This window comes from Heterodontus francisci, chromosome 26, assembly GCF_036365525.1.
Source record: "Heterodontus francisci isolate sHetFra1 chromosome 26, sHetFra1.hap1, whole genome shotgun sequence".
Taxonomy (NCBI): Eukaryota; Metazoa; Chordata; class Chondrichthyes; order Heterodontiformes; family Heterodontidae; genus Heterodontus; species Heterodontus francisci.
Window position 1 is genome coordinate 69,566,566 of NC_090396.1, and position 24,134 is coordinate 69,590,699.

The 24,134-nt window shown below is 43.4% G+C and overlaps 1 protein-coding gene across 6 annotated transcripts in view; it reads left to right on the plus strand.

The window, feature by feature from the left end:
* cep112 (centrosomal protein 112) overlaps nucleotides 1-24,134 on the plus strand; it is a 669,222-nt gene that overhangs the window by 610,978 nt on the left and 34,110 nt on the right. For all 6 annotated transcript variants that reach the window (XM_068058509.1, XM_068058505.1, XM_068058504.1 and 3 more), the window contains one exon: nucleotides 13,281-13,370. In XM_068058509.1, coding sequence (XP_067914610.1) covers nucleotides 13,281-13,370 — 90 coding nt within the window. The remainder of the gene's footprint in view (nucleotides 1-13,280; nucleotides 13,371-24,134) is intronic.

The window sequence follows — 24,134 nt, forward strand, 5'->3', positions numbered from 1 at the left end:
CAGCTCTCCACGGAGCTATTCAGTCAGTCCCACACCCCTGCTCGATCCCCATAGCCCTGCAAGTCTATTTCCTTCAAGTGACCATCCAATTTCCTCGAAGTCATTAGCCAGAATTTTACACCCCACCCCCAAAGAACGGGATGGTGACGGGGGAGGAGGGGGCATAAAGTGGAACGGGAGGATGGGGGGGGCCTTCCCGACCAACTCCTGCCTCCGCCACCACTTTGCCGCCTCCCTATGTAGTGAAAAACGGGGTCGCTAACATTGAAAGGGAGGAAGTATTAGATGCTTTAGCGGGCTTAAAAATGGATGAACCCCAGGCCCAGATGAGATGTATCCCAGGCTGTTGTGTGGGGCAAGGGAGGTGATAGCAGGGGCTCTGACACAAATTTTCAGATCCTCTCTGGCCACAGGAGAGGTGCCAGAGGACTGGAGGACAGCTAATGTGGTACCATTATTCAAGAAGGGTAGCAGGGATAAACCAGGTAATTACAGGCCGGTGAGTCTAACATCAGTGGTTGGAAAACTATTGGAAAAAATTCTGAGGGACAGGATTAATCTCCACTTGGAGAGGCAGGAATAATCAGGGATAGTCAGTGTGGCTTTGTCAGAGGGAGATCGTGTCTAACTAGCTTGATTGAATTTTTCGAGGAGGTGACTAGATGTGTAGATGAGGGTAAGGCACGAAAATTGGTGGTGTCGTAAATAGTGAGGAGGAAAGCCTTAGATTACTGGGAGATATAGATGGACTGGTAAAATGGGCGGAGCTGTAGCAAATGGAATTTAATCCTGAGAAGTGTGAGGTGATGCATTTTGGGAGGACTAACAAGGCGAGGGAATATACAATGGATGGTAGGACCCTAGGAAGTACAGAGTGTCAGAGGGACCTTGGTGTACTTGTCCATAGATCACTGAAGGCAGCAGCACAGCTAGATAAGGTGGTTAGGAAGGCATATGGGATATTTGCCTTTATTAACCGAGGCATAGAATATAAGAGCAGGGAGGTTATGATTGAGCTGTATAAAACGCGAGTTAGGCCACAGCTGGAGTACTGTGTACAGTTCTGGGCAACACACTATAGGAAGGATGTGATTGCACTGGAGAGGAGATTCACCAGGATATTGCCTGGGCTGGAGCATTTAAGCTATGAAGAGAGACTGAAAAGGCTAGGGTTGTTTTCCTTAGAACAGAGAAGGATGAGGGGGGGACATGATTGAGGTATACAAAATTATGAGGGGCATTGATAGGTTAGATAGGAAAAAACTTTTTCCCTTAGCGGAGGGGTCAATAACCAGGGGGCATAGATTTAAGGTAAGGGGCAGGAGGTTTAAAGGGGATTTGAGGGGAAAAAATTTCACCCAGAGGGTGGTTGGAATCTGGAACGCACCACCTGAAGTGGTGGTAGAGGCAGGAACCCTCACAACATTTAAGAAGTATTTAGATGAACACTTGATACACCTTAGCATGCAAGGCTACGGGCCAAGTGTTGGAAAATGGGACGAGAATAGTTAGGTGCTTGATGGCCGGCACAGACACTTTGGGCCGAAGGGCCTGTTTCTGTGCTGTATAACTCTATGACTCTATAAAGGCCTTGGGACCGCAAAATGCAGTCCGATCCCCAGGCCAGGCGGAGGCAGGTTCACCACTGACTTTTCAGTCAGTGGATGATTCCCGTCTGCTAAGGGAAAAATTCCAGCCATTGACTGTCTCCACTTCCATCACCCTTGTGGGCAGCGAGTTCCAGGTCATTACCATCCACTGCGTAAAAGGTTCTTCCTCATATTCCCCCTGCATCTCTTGCCCAAAACCTTCAATCTGTGTCCCCTGGTCCTCGTACCATTAGTTAGTGGGATCAGTCAGTTTTTCCTTGTCCAACTTGTCTAAACCTGTCATAATCTTATACATTTCTACTAAATCTCCCCTCAATCTCCTTTGTTCTAAGGAGAACAACCCCAGTTTTTCCAACCTAAAGTTGTAACTAAAATCCCGCATCCCTGGATTTGTGTCTGTCCATGACTGTGTCCATGTAATAATCTATGCTTTACAATGCTTTTACTTCGCCTAACCACCCCATTGATTCTTGTCTTATTAGCTATACTCTGATTGGTGCGTAAATGTGTTTTTCCCCTGTAAAACACATGTGGAACAGTTTTTGCTGTGTCAATTAACTCCAAAAAGGAACTAGATAAATGTTCAGTTGCAGATAGCATTGGAGGTTACAGGCTACTTATAAGCTACTTATAAGCTGAGAAAATTAAATAGGGTGGCGCAGTGGTTAGCACCGCAGCCTCACAGCTCCAGGGACCCAGGTTCGATTCCGGGTACTGCCTGTGTGGAGTTTGCAAGTTCTCCCTGTGTCTGCGTGGGTTTTCTCCGGGTGCTCCGGTTTCCTCCCACAAGCCAAAAGACTTGCAGGTTGATAGGTAAATTGGCCATTATAAATTGTCACCAGTATTGGTAGGTGGTAGGGAAATATAGGGACAGGTGGGGATGTTTGTTGGGAATATGGGATTAGTGTAGGATTAGTATAAATGGGTGGTTGATGTTCGGCACAGACTCGGTGGGCCGAAGGGCCTGTTTCAGTGCTGTATCTCTAATCTAATCTAATCTAATCCTCGGAACATGCTGATTCCTGTGCTGCTGGAGAAGGAGGGTGGTGATGTCTGCAGCAACCAGCAGGCCAAATTTGAATAGTACAGATTTAGGATTATAAAGAACGAAAATATTTGTATTTCACATCCCAAAGTGCTTTACTACCAATGAAGTACTTCTGAAATGTAGTCACTGTTGTAATGTAGGAACTGCGGCAGCCAATTTGCATACAGCAATCTCCCAACAACAGCAGTGTGACGATGACCGGATCATCTGATTTTTTTTTTTTAACTGGTGTTGGTTGAGGGATAAGTATTGGTCAGAACATGGAATATTTTATGCCCACCTAAGAGGGCAGACAGGGTCTCGGTTTAATGTCGCATCCAAAAGACTAATGAAAGAATGAAAATTGGGGAATTTTGCTCCACGAAATATTTATGCACAACTTTCCTCTTAGGGGATTGTGTAAGTGGGACAAAGATCTTCGTAGATTGATTGGATATATTCTGTAGGATTTGAAGATTTGATGGGCTGAATAGCCTTTTCTAATACTATTTTTCTGAACTTAAACAAGCCACTTAGATGCTGCCACCTTGAGAAGCCTGCATCAGGGTCACTTAATGTACTTTATATAACGGTACTTCAGCATTCCTGCTATGCCACTTTGAATCCATTCCAGATTGCATACCATTCTAGTGAAAATGTGATTTAGCTTGAATTATCCAGTGGTCCAAGCGATTGGCACACAAATGCATCCCTGAGTGGAGGGATATAGGTTTGGCCACATGGTTTCTCCATGGCAAGTTCCATCTTGCTTAGAGCATTAATTGACAAGCAGCAAATGAAGATCAGGTACTTGCAACTGTTAAAAAGACAATTAAAATCTTATTTTCTCCTGCTGAATCTGCTGAAACATTTACCATTTACATTGCATACAGGAATAGAAGCAAAATGCTAACCGTGAACTAATCCCAAGTCCAAAGAATACAGTTAGGATGATGATAATTACAGCTGAATCACCTAATTATTGGCATGTTACTTTTCTTCATCACTATACTGAGAGACAAGGGCTGAGCCTGTTGTTCACACACTTCCATGGTAGAGCATAGTACACGGGTGTGGGAGCAGGAACACTTTTTTATTTAGTATTTATTGGGACTGTTCAAATGCTATATTGTTAATTATTGACAAGTGTGATTAACTCTTTAAATAGTCAATCATTCGGGTCCTCTCCAAGCAGAACAAGTATGGTTCCAGATATTTGATGGAATAAATTTGCAGCCTCATGCCAGTAGGCAAAGACATAAAGGGGGGGGGCTGGAAAATGCCTGCGGCAGAGGCCCGCCATGGACCTCGACACCAGGAAGGTCCGGCCCAATATTGCCGCTGGCCGCGAGGCCTCATAGCAGCCCCCCACCGCTCAGTAACGGGAACCAAATTTAAACATGAAAATTAATTTAAATAAAGGAATAAATTACCTTCTCATTCCCGCCGTATCCCGGTGCGATATTGGTGCTGGTGGCCGGGATTCTAAGGCGGACCACTGGTAGGAGGGGGGAGCAGGTAAGTTTCTCTGTGCGGGAGGCGGGAGAGTGGGGTCAAAATAATCTCATTGGTGTAGGGGATGGTGGGAAGGGTCAGAGTGTAAGGTTTATGTACTTTGGTGGGGGGGGGGGAAGGTCAGGTGGGCAGGGGAAGTTTTGGTGGGGTGGAGAGGGCAAGTGATTAATTTTATGGTTTTTGGAGGGGTGGGAGAGGGGCAATTGAAATGGATTTGGATTTTTTATATTGAAATTACCTTTAAATATTTAAATTGAAGGGCTCAGAGCCCTTTAAAAATGATGTTAGTCCCTTCACAAAGGCAACTGATTCCATTGCCGGAGACGGACCGCCCAGCCGCTCCATGTCATTGGGGTAGGCGATCAACCCCAGCTATTTAAATGAGCCACGGTGCTGAATATCGTGGCAGCTCCACAACGTGCGGCCCGCATGGGCAGTCCGCCATTGTTTTCGTCTGCCATCGATTACGGTGGCTGAAGTATAAATTCCCCATGTGATTTTCTCCCCCCACTTGTTTCCCATTTGTTCTAAAGGCAATGACTTTTGCCAGTGTACAGTTCCACAGGCATTGACCAACATCCTGATACCTTGTTCAAACACGCATGTGCAAGCCTGGACAATGAGGACTGAGTTTGCCCATTTTTGGGGTGATTTATAGTCCGCTGGGAATTATGGCCAGCAGCTGGTCCACCTTCTGCCACCACTTCCAGAGTATTTCACTGGAAGTGACAGTAGATGTTGAATAAACTGCATCCCTCCCTCCAAATGGGGAATATATGTTATAAAGTAATGCTCGGATCAAGGCATCTGGCACATTTCCCTTCACTAACATCTTAGCACAGCCATGCGTTCCTAGCCTGCAGTCTTTCTAAGGGATGATGTCCTTACAAAATGAAAGGGCCATCTTGCCTCGTGCAATCAGCTGAAACTACTGGTCACTCTCCCTCCAGAGAGTGTTAATAGCCTTCCGTGAATATTTTAAATTTGCTCAACCCCAGGAATTCATTGAGGTCAGAGCAGAGTCCCAGTGCACTTCCAGCCAGAACCCTGTGGTGAAGGAATATCCAGACCTGACTATCACTAGCTCTCCCAGCAGGGAGCCAATGGGGAGAGAAGCAGAGTTAACGATTCAGGTCTGTGACCTTTCATCCGAACACTTTTCTCTCTACACAAGCTGCCTGACCTGCTGAGTATTTCCAGCACTTTCTGTTTTTATTTCAGATTTCCAGCATCTGCAGTGTTTTGCTTTTATATTAGGGAGTCAATGGGTATTGATCAATAGAGGGAACATTCGTGAACTTCTTCCCCTTCCCGAAACTCAGGATGCTAAAGTCAATTGTAGCATCCCTACCACCACCCCATCTAAGACCAACTAATGGTACAGACCAGGAATTGAAGCTAGGAATTTTTGTTACGCATGGACTAGTGCCTACACCCATTATCCCACTGGGAGAGCTCAGCCACTGTTCTTCATTCAGTAAATAAAGAACTGAAGCAGCATCGTGATATCAAAGCACGCTAGCCTGGAATACGTATTGTTCTGTAGGCAAAAAGTCCCATCATGAAAGAATGTCACCATATGTGAAAATATAAATTGTGGGTTATACTAAAACCAGAAAATTTCTTCTCTTTTTCAAAAGATCCTGTATTTATTGTGGTTTGCACAACATATTTCTGATGTGGAATTTGTAAAAGATGTCATCGTTCAAAGAAGCTATTAATCCTAACTAAACAATTACAGCACCATGTTATTCCACTGACTCCATAAGAGTAGTCTAGTGGTTTGGTATAATGTAGTTGTTTGCAGTCTTTTACAAGGGTGGTAATGGAGCCCACAGTCTCTGAACAGAGAAATCCATTGAGAAAATTGTTTCCCAGCAAACTGGACCCTGCTACACACTCATTCTAGAAGGAGGTGTGTGCACATTTGGCCAACTGATTGGCTGTTTAGATTTTGACTATCTGGTTAAGTAGGCTGACCAAATATTCAAGTGCCTCGATTGGATATTTCAAACCACATTCTCCAAGCTCAGATTAAGACATAATGGTAATGTTTTATGCTGTCCCTAATGACTCTGTAAAAGCAGCATGTAACCAATACAAACCAAACATTCCCAGGATCGATTGCTACCCTCTGCTGAGTTAGCAAGAGGAGCAATTGGGCTGCTACAATTGGCCTCAGTGGCCCTGGGCGGTGAAAGGGAAAATTCACTCATTGCAATCAGGTGAAACCTGATGAAAGATGTCCATATGTGACCATGGAGTGCAGACAGGATTGGGCTTGGCAATGATACCCACACAGTTCAAAAGTCTACTGACACTAAGGGCAAGATTTTAACTCACTCAAAACAGAGTTAAAATCGGGCCCTAATTGTCTAGACTCACACTTAATATCCACTGATGCAAGGAACTACAGGCTGCTCCATGTTTACAGAGTTGTATCCCAACATTTTCAGGAGAGGAGGATGGGAGAAAATAGTTACGAGAAAACACAATTGATGCTGTTAAATTTTAGTTTCTGTTTTTTTTTGAAGAGTTGTAAGCTATAAAGGAAATCATGTAATATGTGCATCATCACCAATATTGTAGACATCTGTTATGTTATATTGTGTGTTCACGCACTTCCAGTCCACAAACATCACATCCTGTTCTCATTTTTTTTGCCACACTTCTATGTCAACATTTAACATGAAATTCCCTGACCAATAATCAGTGACTGAATTTCCTTTTGTAAGTAGTTTCCAGTTATTACTTCTGTCTCCATCTTTTTTCCTTTCTTTTTTGATCCTTCTTGATTCCTTCTCTCTTGTCTATCCTCCTTTCTTTCATCCAGTTATGGCCCAAGCCAGAAACTCCGTATCCTTTCCACCAATTCTGTCTCCCTCCCTGTCCACTGTCTCAGGTTGAATCAGACTATTTGCAACCTCACCATCCTATGTGACCCAATGCTGAGCTTCCAACCCTTTATCCTCACCATCACAAATACTGTCTACTTCCATTTCTGTAACATTGCCCATGTCGGGCCCTGTCTGAGTCCATCTGCTCATCCATGCCTTTGCTACTTCCAGACTCAACTATTCCATTGCTCTCCTGGCCAACCTTCCATCCTATGCACCCTGTTAACCTCAACTCATCCAAAACTCAGATGGCCATATCCAATCCCACCAAGTCCTATTCACCCATTACATGTGTGCTCGCTGTAATCAGTTCTTTTATGTTGTCTAATGCAAATTAAATTAGATGCGTGGAGTCCAGTTGGTTGAAGATCTCAAACAGGTTTATTTACAGCCAACTATTATATACAATACAGAGCTAACTATTTACTCTGGGTATTATAGTTGCAGAGTGACTCTGGCACATGACTGCATCCTGGTACTTGGCTCATTAGCATACTAAGATCTTAAAGGGACATCACTCATAAAGGCAATCATACAGCATCCCCCTTCTTTCCAAAGATAATTCTCATATGCCAGAAGTAAAAACACATAAAATTAGATGACGCCAAAATTATTTACACAGGTATAGATGTTGTGAAATTTACAAGTATAGAGACTCAAAAATCCATATATTGTTTTGGTGATTTGACAACTCTTGCTCAGAGAATTTGTGTCTCGTCTGTTGCTGTTCTCCCTCTCTCTATTCAGTTTCTGTTGCTCCATCTTCAGCCTGCTAATATATGTGCTTTTCTCAAGACGACCACTTTTCAGACATCGTCATTCTTGATGAGTTCCAGCACCTCATCTCAATGAGCCATTAGACAATGCACCAACTGATTTCTCCTCTGCCTCTTCAGGACATTGCATATCCTTCACCTCCCCTCATCCTCTGCGTCTGAAGGATTAGGGCTCAAGGTTGAGGACTTGTTGGTGGAAGAGTACTTGGTCTCATGGAGATACCTGTCCATTCTGGCTCATTGTGATGCTAGCGGTTCTCTAGAGAGCAAAAGTGAAGGCACGGCATAGTTGTGCTGTTGCTGGGTTTCCAGACTGCATCGTTTGATGCTGGTCAGAGTCTGCGAGCAGGTTCCTGTTCTTGGAGATTTCCCCTTGGCAATGCTGTCGTGGATATTGAGGTCCTTAAACGCTGGTAGTCTTGCCACTGCTGGTCCGTTCGTGTCTACTAGGTAGAACGTTTGTGGTTTCCATGCCAACTTGCATAACTGCATTGCATGGTTAGTGTGCCACTGCAAGGGATGGGTGACCCATTGTATGCAGATAGCTTGGCAGTTGTATCATTGATTTCCAACAACTCCGGTACATATCTTTGACGATTTAATCTGGTAAGATATTTGCACTAGTGCCAGTGTCAATCTTGACCCTGAGTGTATGTTTCCCAGCTTTCTTTGGGCACATGATGTTCGTGGGAGCAAAAGCTTCCAGTTGTTGGACTTCATCAGCATGATGTGTCAAGTTCACAATGTGGAACCTGTTTGTCTTCTAGCTAAGAATTACTCCTCATTGAGTCTTGTCTCAGATCTGTTTCGCTGTGGACTTTGTGTATCGGCTTGCGTTCACGCAGGTCTCTGACGCTCTCCTTGTTGCTGTTGCCCTGTTGCAGTGCCTGTCTTCTGTTTGTGTCCTACTGTGGCTTCTGGCACGTCTTTGGAGCCAGATTTCTTGCATAGGTGGGCCCAGTGTCCTTTTACACCACATGCCTTGCACAGGTCACAAATGCATGGCAATTTCCATATGAGTGGGACAGACCGCACTTAGCACACAGCTTGCTTGCTCTTTTCAACCTTGTTTTAGTGCTGATACTGTTGGCTGTACCTAATTCTTGCAGGTCCTGTTGTCCAGCTACAGTGACTTTGTATTTCCTGCCATCTTCCAGCAGTGCATCAATGCTGTGACCGTTCTTTTTCCCCAAGAGGTCTTTCGAAAACACTTCAATGGGTGTCAATACAATCACCAGCTCCATTATTCGGTCCACCAACTCAGTTTCTGAGAAGTCGCATTCGTTGCCCTTACTACGGCATCTACTGATGATCCAGTCTATTAATTCCTGTGGCTGTTGCCTATAGGACAGCAATTCCAGGCGGTGTAATCTAAAATTCACTGCTAATCAGATCTGATCTTCCAACACTTTCCATATCTTTGTGGGATCTTTCTGGTCCTTGTCAGATAATCCAGAGGTGTTGATTCTGTGTAAGCCCTCATTTCCAATTGCGATTTATATTTTTACCTCCTGTTTTTCTGGTTCTGCAATCATTGGTCTGTAAAGCATACCTGCATTTTTTGTTTGAATGGTTGGAACTCAGATAGGATATCCAAGGCCTTCCAGTTCATGCTGGGAAATTTGGTATCCATATTTCTGCTGTTCTTTTGATTTAAAATTTGCTTTAAGACTTGTTCTGTGACTGTTTCCCCTTTAAGAAACTGTCTGTTGTTTAAACTAGCTGCTTTGATTGACAGGAGCAGGTGTTTGGTAGTGCTCTGTGTTTATCTTGCTTCCAGCACTTAAGTCCATTCTGTTTACAAGCTGTTCAATAGGCAGTTCAATGGGATTTTTTTTATGTTCACACTAGAATGGTTTTAATGGTTTTGTTTACTGTGGCTTCGTGAATGGAAGCTCTTATTCACGCTCGAATAGTTTAATGGATTTTTTAAACTTTGGCTGCGTTGATGAAGGTTCTGCAGTGATCTGGGTTTTCCTGCGTTTTTTTCTAACAGACGCTTCCTTTAATGGCGCCAACCTTGATCAGCTCGGGAAAGGAGTCAGGTCTTCCCCGTTTTTGATAAAAGGAGCTTTTGAATAAAAACGATCTTTTGAAGGACTTCAAAGCTTTTTTTAAAGCAATATCCATCGCGCGTCGGCACAATGACTCACCCGATTTACTTGCAGCCTATTGTTCTGTGCTCTGTCTTCCGCAGCTTGAGGTAAGTTCTTCCTTTTTCACTGTTTGAGCCAGTATTTTTCTTGAAATTTTTCTCGACTGGCTGTAGGAAAGGTCATTTTCAGAGCTGGTTTAATCATGGTCTTCAACCTCAGACTTTGTCTTCTTACCACCACTGCCACCATATAATGACTTCTTTTATGGTGTCTAATGCATGATACAGTACAGAGCTAACTATTTACAGAACCTTACTCTGGGTGTTACGGTTGCAGAGTGACGCTGGCTCTGAGTCACATGACTGCATCCTGGTACTTGGCTCATTAGCATACTAAGATCTTTTAAAGGCAATCATACAACACTCGCCGGCAAATCTTGGCTCCTGGTCCTTCAACACATCAAATTTAAAAATCCTATCCTCATGTTCAAATCGCTTCATGGCTTTGCCCCTCACTATCTCTATAAAGTCCTCTAACTCTTCAACCCCCTGAGAATTCTGCAATCTGCGAAATCTGGCCTATTGTTCATTCCGAAATTTCTTCAACTCACCTTTGACAGCTTGTCATCAGGCACCTAAGGCCCTAAGCTCCAGAATGTCCTTGCGAAATCTCTCCACCTCCCTCAGGACCATATTTAAAACCAATAGCAACTTGCATTTATATAGCATCTTTAATGTAGTTAAATATCCAAGCTTTTAATTATCGCTCCTGATATCTCCTTTGTTGGCTCGGTATTGATTTTTGTCTAATTGCACTTATGTGAAGCACCTTGGGACATTTTATCTATGTTAAAGGCACTATATAAGTGCAGATTATTGTTGTTGTCTCTGTGGATGAACCACTTCAAATCCCAACATGCTTTCTCAATTTTGGCTGCAATTTTTTTCCTCAGTCACAGACCTGAAACATTAACTCTGTATCTCTCTCCACAGATGCTGCCAGACCTGCTGAGTATTCCCAGCGCTTTCTATTCTCATTTCAGAGTTTCAACATCCGCAGTATTTTGCTCTTATTTTAGTGACTAAATCTATCATGTCCAAAATAAAATTTTAAATAAAATAATGGAAAAATTACAATTTTACAACATAGAATTTACCCATTTGTGTCATTTAATAAAATGTTTTTTTCTAACTTCAAGTCCTCAGCAACTCTCAAAAGCATGGGCTTTCACTCGATATTTTTGCCTCTGTGAAGGTGTAACGAGTTTCCCACCACTTCTGAACATTCTGAGAATTTTTTTTCCTTTTGTGGAATGTGGTTGTCGCTGTCAAGGCCAGCATTTATTGCCCATCTTTATTTGCCCTTGAGAAGGTAGTGGTGAGCCTCCTTCTTGAACCACTACAATTCTTGTAGTCTAAGTATATCCACAGTGCTGTGGGGGGTGGTGGTTTCCAGCATTTTGACCCAGCAACAGTGAAGGAACGGTGATATATTTCCAAGTCAGGACGGTGTGTGGCTTGGAGGGAAGCTTGCTGTTGGTGGTGTTCCCATGCATCTGCTGCCCTTGTCCTTCTAGGTGGTAGAGGTCATGGGTTTGGAAGGTGCTGTCAAAAGAGCCTTGGTGAGTTGCGGCAGTGCATTTTATAGATGGTACACACTGCAGCCAAAGTGCGCCGATGGTGGATGGGGTGAATGTTTAAGGTGGTGGATGGGGTGAATGTTTAAGGTGGTGGATGGGGTGCCAAACAGGTAGCTTTGTCCTGGATGGTGTCGAGCTTCTTTTGTGTTTCATTGAAGCTGCACCCATCCAGGCAAGCGGAGAGTATTCCATCACACTCTGCATTTTGCAGCATTTGCCAGTGTGCAATCTGTGGAAGGTTAGGACATGTGTATCTCCTCATCCTGTGACGATTGGAGAGTTTCTTTTCTTTTTTCCAAAAAAGACTTTGAAAGAAACTGGAGATTGAATTGCCAAGGCTTCATTTTGACATGCCTGGCATTTATTTAAATTTATTAACATCAGGCAACACCTGTGAATAGAGCACCTGGAATTATGGTTTCTTTTGTGGCAATTAGAAAAGAAAAGAGAGATTGTTTAAAGTGAAATGATTGCTTCTTATTGCTCTTGAGAGGTTGGTTAAAAAATCTCTCCTAAATCATTTATGAGACGTTCGAAATTCTATTTTATACGTAAAAACTTATAAACTGTGTAAACAACATACTTCGGGACGTATCATGAGTTACTTTTCGTTTGTTTATGGAAATTTTTATTTTATTAAAAAGTCGACATTGGAGAACTCACTAATAGTGCATCAACTTTATTCCTCTGCACTCCAGCAATGAGCATTTCCTGCAATTTTCTGTCCATTCATTTTAAAAAGCAAAAAAATTATGGCTTGTTGCAGGAACATGAAGATAGGAACTAGCTGATGGGAAAGTGGTGAGGGCATAAAAGGTGTGGGACGGTGGAGGGAGGAGGCTGCAAGCCAGTTAAGGGAGGAGGCTGTGGAGCATTGGGGGAGTTGGTTGCGGGGAAGTAGGGTTAGGAAGCTGGGGCTCAGGAGGCTGTGGGTTCAAGTCCCACTCCAGAGACTTGAGCTCATAATTCCGGCTGACACTCCAGTGAAGTGCTGAAGGAATGCTGCGCTGTCCGAGATACTGTCAGCAGACAAGATATTAAACTAAGACCCCATCTACCCACCCAACTGGATGTGAAAGATCCATGATACAATTCAAGGAAGAGCAGGGGAGCTTTCCTGGTGTCCTGGCCAATATTTATTCCTCAACGAACATCACTGAAACAGATGATCTGGTTATTTAATTCATTGCTGTTTGTGGGATCTTGCTATATGCAAGTTGGCAGCTGTGTTTCCTAAGTTACAACCTTGACTACACTTCAAAAGCACTTCATTGCATCTATTTCTTTGAATTGCCCTGTAGGTCTAAATGTTGTAATATGGGATATATTTGTACTTACTGATGTCTCTCCGTCCTTCTTACTTAGTGCTAGTTCAAAGGTTACTGGGCTAAATGCAGAAATTTTGTGTAGAAGCCCCTGTTGGTGAAATCGTGAATGCGATTAGAGAGCCTTGAGAAGCTTTTACAATCTATAGAGTCACTTAATGATCCAGTTCCTGAAGAGAGCTTCGACAGAAACAGTCTGCTTTCAGACAATCCTCGAAACTGTAGGAGGACTAGAGAAACACAGCAAAAACACACTTTTCAATTAGAATCACATGTCAAATCTGGTGAATATATCTTCCCTTTAAAGGTCCTTTGACATTATCGCATTGAAAGGTTGAAGTGTCAACTTGTGTAACACAAATTATTTTCTTTCTCTTTGCTGATTTTTCATATAGGCTCTGGAGAATGAGACAGAAAGCTATCACAATCAGATCCAAGCATTAGAAAAGGAGATACAAAACAAGGAGCTGGAGACTCAGGAACAGGTAACAGACAAAAAGCAAAAGCGATCCAATATTTACTGGGCAACTGAGTGAAGGTTGGTTCATTAAAAAAAGAATCAGGGTGGTGGAAGCAGATTCAATGATAAATTTCAAAAGAGTATTGGATAAATACTTGAAAAGGAAATTTTTACAGGGCTGTGGGGAAAGAGCAAGGGAATGGGACTAATTGGATACCTCTTTCAGAGCAGGCACAATGGGCCAAATGGTTTCTTCTGTGCTGTATGATTCTATGATTGGAACTTCAGTTATCTTGGTCCCATTGATGCATTGCAAGGACTCACCCTATGGCCTGTACTCATCAGTGTGCTAGATGCCATTACTAAGAAAAGAAACACTTTCCACTTAATGCACCCTGTATGAACATAATATTACAGGTCAGATGCGGGGTAAAACTCCAACGGTGTGCCTAATGACAACTTCAGAAGAACACCCTCTGCTTGCACAGTGCTACATTTCATTTCCCATACCTGTTATCTTTGTGGCCTTTCTGAGGCGTTGACTAACTTTAGTACCAATAAATTATACGTGGTTTTGTGCTGATAAATTCACACAGACTAGGAATTTGAGATTTCCCAAATTAATTGGGATCATCTATACTCACTTAAGGGAGTAATGTTTCATCCCTTTCCAATCTGACTTTAAATGTAGTTCTTACAGGCGAAGACACCATTCTGACTCACCTCACCCTTCTCCAGTGTGTCACTGTTTTCTAGGCTGTGGAGAAAGGTACTGATAATTTATTTCAATGTGAATAGATAGCTTTCTGTCTCCAATAGGAGGTTGTTTTATTAATAGGATCTAAGAAAAGCACCTTGTTGAAATGACTTTATTCCTTCAGTCATCTTTACTGGTTAAGCAATATAAGAATAGGAATAGGCCACCTAGCCACTTGAGTCTGTTCCAGCATTCAATTGGAAACAATGATTTGCATTTCTATAGCGCCTTTTGAACCGCTGGCCGTCCTTAAGCACTTTACAGCCAATGAAGTACTTTTGAAGTGTAGTCACTTGTTGTAATGTAAGACACAAGGCAGCCAATTTGCACACAGCAAGGCCCCACAAACAGCAATGAGATAAATGGCCAGATAATCTGTTTCCGTGATGTTGATTAAGGGATAAAGATTGGCCAGGATAACAGAGAGAATTTCCCTGCTCTTCTTCAACTGGTGTGATAGGATCTTTTACGTCCACCTGAGAGGACAGACAGGGCCTCGGATTAACATTGCACCTCTGACATTGCAGCCACCATCACAACTGCACTGGGAGCATCAGCCTAGATTTGATCTGTACCTCAGCTCCATTTATCCTTTCTTGCTCCATATCACTTGATGCCTTTCTCTAACAAAAAACTGGCGGCCTGCTTTATCTGATTTGCACTGTGTTGGTCAATCTGAAGAAAGTGTGATTTATGTGCTCAGCAGCACAGCCACCTCCATTGGTTATTGCCTGTAGCAGACTTGGGTAATAATTGGAGGTTATGGAATGCACAAGACAGGGAGGGTGGGTTCCTGGAATTAAGCCCCACAGTGAGCTCTTGAACATTGCAGTCCGATTCTCCAAGCCTAAGGTGCAACTTCCTGGCAGCTGATCTGAGTGAATCCTAGCAGTTTTACATTTGGATTGCAAGCTGCAGAAGACCCACGCCTTTAGAACCTGGTGTCCCCAGCGCAATGTAAAGATATCCAATCAGTAGTGTTAACTGTGGAGTTCTTATCACTTTGTTTGGGATGAGGGAAACTGTGAAAACTGAGGAACTTGTGCTTTAAAATTGTACTGTACCTCACAAGCAATCAGTTCAAGAAGAAGGCTGGTGTATGGTTTGGGATTTCCAAATGGCAGCCCAACTGATCACTACTTTTTCAGTTTTCATTGAAATTCCTGATATGAATATTTATCAACATTTATACATTCTGTTACATGGTTATGTAGCAATAAATATATTGAATGTAAACCTAAGTAAAATCTATTTTTTAAGTTTTACAAAACCACCAAAATTAATTCTTGGGATGTGAGCATCACTGGCAAGGCTGGCATTTATTGCTCATCCCTAGCTTCCCCTTCAGAAGGTGGTGGTGTGTCCTCTTGTTGGATTTCTGCAGTGCTTGTGGTGAAGATGCTTCCAAAGTGCTTTCAGCCAGGGAATTCCAGGGTTTTGACATGGTGACAACGAAGGAACAGTGATATATGTCCAAGTCAGGATGGTATGTAACTTGGAAGGGAACTTGGAGGTGATGGTGTTCCCATGCACTTGCTGCCCTTGTCCTTCTGAGTGGTGGAGGTTGCGGGTTTGAGAGGTGCTATTGAAGAAATCTTGGTGAGTTGCTGCATTGCATCTTGTGGATATTATGCACTGCAGCCACAGTACACAATGGGCTGAATGTGCTAAATGGCCTTTTTTAGGCTTACCATTAATTGCAGAAAATTAACATGGAGGTACAACAACGAATTAGGAAGGCAAATGGTATGTTAGCTTTTGTTGCAAAGAAATAGTAAAGAAGTTTTACTGCAAAAAATACAGGACATTGGCAAGGCCACACCTGGAGTAGTGTGTGCAGTTTTGGTGCATTGAAGGTTCACTAGTCGGTTCCTGGGATAAGGGGATTATCTAATGAGGAGAGATTGAGACTAGGCCTATATTCCCTGGAGGTTAGAAGAATGAAAGGTGATCTAATAGAAATATTTAAAATTCTTAAGAGGTTTGACAGGGTAGATTCTAAGAAGATGTTTCTCTTGGCTGGGAAATCTAGAACATGGGGTCACAGTCTCAGAATAAGTGGTCAGCCATTTAGGGCTAACATGAGGAAAACTTTATTCACTCAAATGGTTGTGAACCTTTGGGATTCTCTATCCCAGAGAGCTGTGGATGCTCAGTCATTGACTGTATTCAAGACGGGTTGATAGTTTTTAGATACTGAGGGAATTAAGGGATATGGGGATAGTGCGGGAAGGTGGAGTTGAGGTAGGAGATCGGCCATCAGGTGGAGCAGGCTCAAGGGCTGAATGGTCTACTCCTATTTCTTATGTCCTTTTGTAACCTCCTGGGGTCCCCAGCATCACAGATGCCAGTCTTCAGCCAATTCGATTCATTCTGCATGATATAAGAAATGGCTGAAGGTACAGAATACAGCAAAGGCTTTGGCAACATCCTGGCTGTGGTACTGAAGCCTTGTGCTACAGAACCAGCTGTACTCCTAGCCAAGCTGTTCCAGTATAGCTACAACACTTGCATCTACCCGACAATGTGGAAAATTGCCCCAGTATGTCCTGTCTACAAAAATCAGGACAAATCCAATCATTTCAATTACCATCCCATCAGTCTCCCCTCAATCATCAGCAAAGAGATGGAAGGTATAATTGACAGTGCTATCAACTGGCACTTACTCAGCAATAACCTGCTCACCGATGCTCAGTTTGGGTCACGCCAGGGCCACTTGGCTCCAGACCTCATTACACCTTTGGTCCAAACATGAACAAAGGAAATGAATTCCAAAGGTGGTGAGAGTGACTGCCCTTGACATCAAGGCAGCATTTGACCGAGTGTGGCATCAGCGGAACATAGGACTTAGGAGCAGTAATAGGCCATTTGGCTCATCGAGACTGCTCCGCCATTTAAGAAGATCATGGCTGATCTGATCGTGGACTCAACTCCACTTTCCTGCCTGACCCCCATAACTCTTGGGGAGATCTCTTATTCTTAAACTGTGTCCCCTAGTTCTAATCTCTCCCACTAGAGGAAACATCCTCCCGGTATCCACTCTATCAAGTCCCATCAGGATCTTATATGTTTCAATAAGATCACCTTTCATTCTTCTAAACTCCAACGGGTATAGGCCCAACCTGTTCGACCTTTCTTTATAAAATAAGCCCTTAATCTTGGAATGAGTCGAGTGAACCTTCTCTGAACTGCTTCTAACGTAATAACACAATTTTCAAATAACGAGAGCAAAACTGTACACAGTACTCCACATGTCATCTCGCCAAGGCCCTGTACAGCTGCAGTAAAGCTTCCCTACTTTTGTACTCGATTCCACTCGCAATAAACGCCAACATTCCATTTGCCTTCCTTATCACTTTCTGTATCTGCTACTAACATTTTGTGATTCATGTACGAGAACACCCTTTCTTCTACCCATTTTTCAGCCTCTGTCTTCGGTACAGGGGAAGAAGCTGATTGATGAGCAACTGGGAGGTTCTTTTAGTTCTCATTGTAATAAAAGGTTTTTAAAGTTACGTTATGGCAGGTCAGCTTGGCCAAGTGGAATGTACATCCTGCGGTATGTGGGAAGTCATGGACGCACCACGTGTCCAAGCCAAACACATCTGCAGGAAGTGTCAACAGCTGTAGAAGCTTGAGCTCCGGGTTTCGGAACTCGAGCGTGGCTGGAGTCACTGTTGTGTATCAGTGAGGTAGAGGACTACGTGGATAGCACGTTTAGGGAGGTGGTCACACCGCAGTTTAAGAGCATGCAGGCAAAGATGGAATGGGTGACTGCCAGGCAGTCTAAGAGAACCAGGCAGGCCCCTGAGTCTGTCTCGCTTGCTAATCGGTTTTCCATTTTGGATACTGGTGAGAGTGATAGTTCCTTGAGGGAGTACAGCCAGAGCAAAGTCTGTGGCACCACGGTGGCTCAGCTGCACAGGAGGGGAGGAAGAATAGTGGAAGAGCAATAGTGATAGGGGATTTGATATTCAGGGGATCAGACAGGCGTTTCTGCAGCAGTAAACATGACTCCAGGATGGTGTGTTGCCTCCCTTGTGCTAGGGTCATGGAAGTCACGGAGCGGCTGTAGGACATCCTTTTGGGGGAGGGTGAGCAGCCAGAGGCCATGGTCTGCATTGGTACCAATGACATAGGTCGGAAGAGGGTTGAGGTCCTGAACGCAGATTTTAGGGAGTTAGGAAGGAAATTAAAAAGCAGGACCTCCAAAGTAGTAATCTCAGTCAATTTGCTCCTGGTTAGTTTCAGTCCTGTTAAGCTGTAGCCAGAACCAGTCCCACTGTCTCAGAAATCTGATGCCCTCCCTCCTACACCAATTCTCCAGCCAGTTTCTGGAGTGTGTTAAGGATGGTTTTCTAGAGCAGTATGTTGAGGAACCAACTAGAGAACAGTCTAGTATTATGTAATGAGAAAGGGTTAATTAATTTTGTTGCAAAAGAACCTTTAGGGATGAGTGAGCATAATGTGATCAAATTTTACATTATGTTTGAAAGTGAGGTAGTTCAATCTGAAGCCAGGGTGTTAAATTTGAACAAAGGAAATTATGAAGGTATGAGGAGCAAATTGACTGAGGTGGATTGGCAAAATACATTAAATGGTATGACAGTACATAGGCAATGGATAGTCTTTAAAGAAATATTACATAATTTACAGAAACTTCAAGACACAAAAACCCCAAAAGTAAAGGCAGTCAACCGTGGATAACAAAGGAAGTTAAGGATTGTATAAGATTAAAAGAAAAGGCCTATAAAGTTGCCAGAAATAGTAATAAATCTGAGGTTTGGGAGGATTTTAGAATACAGCAAAGGAGGGTGAAGAAACTGATAAAGAAAGGGAGAATAGAATATGAATGTAAGCTAGCAAAAAATACAAAAACAGATGGTAAAAGCTTCTATAGGTACATAAAGAGGAAACATTTGGCGAAGACAAATGTAGGTCCATTACAGGCAGAGTCTGGAGAATTTATAATGGGGAATAGAGAAATGGCAGAGAAGCTAAATGGTTACTTTGTGTCTGTCTTCACTGAGGAAGATGCAAGAAATCTCCCAGAATTTGAGATCCAAGGGATTAGGGGGAATGAGGAATTGAAGGAAATTAGTATTAGTAAGAAAGTTGTATTGGATAAATTAATGGGGCTGAAGACAGATAAGTCCCCAGGACCTGATATGCTACATCCAAGAGTGTAGCTATGGAGTTAGTGGATGCACTGATGATCATCTTCCAAAATTCTATAGATTCTGGAGCGATTCCTGCAGATTGGAAGGTTGCAAATATCACCCCACTATTTAAGAAGGGAGGGAGAGAGAAAACAGGGAAATACAGATCTGTTAGCGTTACATCAGTCGTTGGGAAAATGCTAGAATCTATTCTAAAGGTTGTGATAAATGGACATTTGGATAATAATGATCTGATTGGGTATAGTCAACATGGATTTATGAATGGGAAATCATGTTTGATGAACCTGTTGGAGTTTTTTGAGGATGTTGCTAACAGAATTGATAAAGGGGAGTCTGTGGACGTGGTATACTTGGATTTTCAGAAGGCTTTTGATAAAGTTCCCCACAGGAGGTTGGTTAGCAAAATTAAAGCACATGGAATAGGAGGTACTATACTGGCATGGATTAAGGATTGGTTAACAGGCAGAAAGCAGACAATAGGAATAAACAGTCATTCTCGCGTTAGCAGGCTGTGACTAGTGGGGGGCCGCAGGAATCAGAATTTATATATATTGTGAACCAGCTGTTCACAATATATATAAATGATTTGGATGTAGGGACCAAATGTAGTATTTCCAAATTCGTGGTTGACACAAAACTAGGTGGGAATGTGTGTTGTGAGGAAGATACAAAGCGGCTTCGAGGGGATTTGGACAGACTTAGTGAGTGGGCATGAACGTGGCAGATGAAATATAATGTGGAAAAATGTGAGGTTATCCACTTTGGCAGGAGGAATAGATGTGCAGAGTATTTCTTAAATGGTAAGAAATTAGAAAGTGTAGATGTACAAAGGGACCTGGGTGTCCTTGTCAATAAGTCACTGAAAGCTAACATGCAGGTGCAGCAAGCAATTAAGAAGGCTAATGGTGTGTTAACCTTTATCGCAAGAGGATTTGAGTACAGGAGTAGTGAAGTCTTGCTTCAATTGTACAGACTTAGACTGCACCTGGAGTACTGTGTGCAGTTCTGATCCCCTTACCTTAGGAAGGATATTATTGATGTAGAGGGAGTGCAACAAAGGTGCACCAGACTTGTTCCCGGGATGGCGGGACTGTCCTATGAAGAGAGATTGGGGAAGCTGGGCCTGTATTCTCTAGAGTTTCAAAGAATGAGAGGCGATCTCATTGAAACCTACAAAATACTTAAAGGTATAGACAGGGTAGATGCAGCTGATGTTTCCCCTGGTTGGGGAGTCTAGAACCAGGGGTCACAATTTCAAAATAAAGGGGAAGCCAATTAGGACAGAGATGAGGAGAAATTTCTTTACTCAGAGGGTTGTGAATCTTTGGAATTCTCTACCCCAGAGCTCAGTCATTGAGTATGTTTAAAGCAGAGATTGACAGATTTCTAAATACAACTGACATAAGGGGATATGAGGATAGTGTGGGATAAAGGCGTTGAAGTAGATTATCATATTGATTGGCAGGGCACACTCCATGGGCTGAATGGCCTACTCCTGCTCCTATGTTCCAATGTTCCGAATACCCAGATCCCTCAGTACCACCATGTTCTACAATTTCTCTCTATTTAAATAGTATATTTCTTTTCTTCCTGCCAAAGTGGACAAGGTCACATTTTCCATATTATATTCCATCTGCCAAATTTTTGCCCACTCACTTAACGTATCTATATCCCTTTGTAGACTCTTTACCTCTTCTTGACAACTTCCTTTCCTTCCTCTCATGGAGCCTTAGCAAAATTGAAGTCAATGGGCATCAGGGGGGAAAATTCTCCACTGGTTGGAGTTATGCCCAGCAAAAAGAAAAATGATTGGCCTCCAACAACCACAATCATCTCAGCCCCAGGACATCACTGCCAGAGTTCCTCAGGGCAGTGTCCTAAGCCCAACCATCTTCAGTTGCTTATCAATGACCTTCCCTCCATTGTAAGGTCAGAAGTGAGGATGCTCGCTGCTGATTGCACAGTGTTCAGTACCATTTGCGACTCCTCAGATACTGAAACAGTTCTTGCCCGCATGCAGCAAGACCTGGACAACATTCAGGCATGAGCTGATAAGTGGCAAGTAACATTCACGCCACACAAGTGCCAGGCAATGCAATGACCATCTCCAACAAGAGGGAATCTAACCATCCCCCCCCTTGACATTCAACGGCATTACCATTGCTGAATCCCCCGCCATCAACATCCTGGGGGCACCATTGACCAGAAACTTAACTGGATCAGCCATATAAGTACGGTGATACTGTGGCTACAAGAGCAGGTCAGAGGATGGAAATTCTGTAGCGAGTAACCTACCTACTGACTCTCAAAAGCCTGTCCACCATCTTCAAGGCACAAGTCAGGAGTGTGATGGAATACTCTCCACTTGCCTGGATGGATGCAGCTCCAACAACACTCAAGAAGCTCGACACGATCCAGAACAAAGCAACTGCTTGATCAGCACCCCATCCACAAACTTAAACATTCACTCCCTCCCCTACAGGCGCACAGTGGCAACAACTTGCCAAGCCTTCTTCGACAGCGCCTTCCAAACATGCGAGCTCTACCACCTAGGACAAGGGCAGCAAATGCATGGGAACACCACCACCTACAAGTTCCCCTCCAAGCCGCACACCATCCTGACTTGGAACTATATCGCTGTTCCTTCACTGTCGCTGGGTCAAAATCCTGGAACTCCCTTCCTAATAGCAATAGCATGGACTGCAACAGTCAAGAAGGCAGCTCATCACCACCTTCTCAAAGGCAATTTGGGATGGACAACAAATGTTGGCCAAGCCAGTGACATTTACATCACATGAAGAAATTTTAAAACATTGTTTAGTTAAATCCTGGATGTCTGATTCTGTCAGGAGATGCCCCTGCCGTAGAGTTAGAAGGGCTGGACTGGTCATGTTTCATTCTCACAGCAGCCATGTATTGTGCAATAAATACATCTCCAAAGTTACTCCTTGTCCCATTCATTGTGTCCTACAGCCAAAGATACCCAATAATTGTTCCATCGCACCATTAGTGTATAATGGGAGCTGTCAAAGGATAAAAATGTACTTGTCTTCATGAATGATGTTGCACAAGTGAAGCTTCCAGTGGAGATTTTTTATTCATTTGTGGGATGCGAGCATCGCTGACTAGGCCAGCATTTATTGCCCATCCCTAATTGCCCTGGAATTGAGTGGCTTGCCAGGCCATTTCAGGGAGCATTTAAGAGTTGACCACATTGCTGTGGGTCTGGAGTCACATTTGAGGCAAACATTAGTGAACTAGATGGGTTTTTACAACAATCGACAATGGTTTCATGGTCATCATTAGACTAGCTTTTAATTCCAGATTTATTAATTGAATTCAAATTTCACCATCTGCCTTGGTGGGATTCGAACCCATGCCCACAGAGAATTAGCCTGAGTTCTGGATTACTACTAGTCCAGTGACATTTCCAATACACCACTGCCTCTCCAGATGTCAGAATACCCTTTGTGATCAGATCTGTCAAAATTTAGCAGATGCAGTAAATACTGGGAACTTACAAAGAAAAGTTATGGTGAAATGCAAGGGTTGTTTCCGACAACTGAGTTGCAGAGAGAGTGAGACTCCACATCATCAAAGGAAGACCATCTGCTTGGCTCAGTGTTATTAGAATTAGAATTAGAATTAGAATTAGAATATTATAGCGCAGTACAGGCCCTTCGGCCCTCGATGTTGCGCCGATCATCTGACCTACACTATTCCATTTACATCCATATGTCTATCCAATGACCACTTAAATGCCCTTAAAGTTGGCGAGTCTACTACTGTTGCAGGCAGGGCGTTCCACGCCCCTACTACTCTCTGCGTAAAGAAACTACCTCTGACATCTGTCCTATATCTTTCACCCCTCAACTTAAAGCTATGTCCCCTCGTGTTTGCCATCCTCATCCGAGGAAAAAGACTCTCACTATCCACCCTATCTAACCCTCTGATTATCTTGTATGTCTCTATTAAGTCACCTCTCCTCCTCCTTCTCTCTAACGAAAACAACCCCAAGTCCCTCAGCCTTTCCTCGTAAGACCTTCCTTCCATACCAGGCAACATCCTAGTAAATCTCCTCTGCACCCTTTCCAAAGCTTCCACATCCTTCCTATAATGCGGTGACCAGAACTGCACGCAATACTCCAGGTGCGGCCTCACCAGAGTTTTGTACAGCTGCATCATGACCCCGTGGCTCTGAAACTCGATCCCCCTACTAATAAAGGCTAACACACCATATGCCTTCTTAACAGCCCTATTAACCTGGGTAGCAACTTTCAGGGATTTATGTACCTGGATACCAAGATCTCTCTGCTCATCTACACTACCAAGAATCTTCCCATTAGCCCAGTACTCTGCATTGCTGTTACTCCTTCCAAAGTGAATCACCTCACACTTCTCCGCATTAAACTCCATTTGCCATCTCTCAGCCCAGCTCTGCAGCCTATCTATGTCCCTCTGTACCCTACAACACCCTTCGACACTATCCACAACTCCACCGACCTTCGTGTCATCCGCAAATTTACTAACCCACCCTTCTACACCCTCATCCAGGTCGTTTATAAAAATGACAAACAGCAGTGGCCCCAAAACAGAACCTTGCGGGACACCACTAGTAACTAAACTCCAGGATGAACATTTGCCATCAACCACCACCCTCTGTCTTCTTTCAGCTAGCCAATTTCTGATCCAAAGCTCTAAATCACCTTCAACCCCATACTTCCGTATTTTCTGCAATAGCCTACCGTGGGGAACCTTATCAAACGCCTTACTGAAATCCATATACACCACATCCACGGCTTTACCCTCATCCACCTGTTTGGTCACCTTCTCGAAAAACTCAATAAGGTTT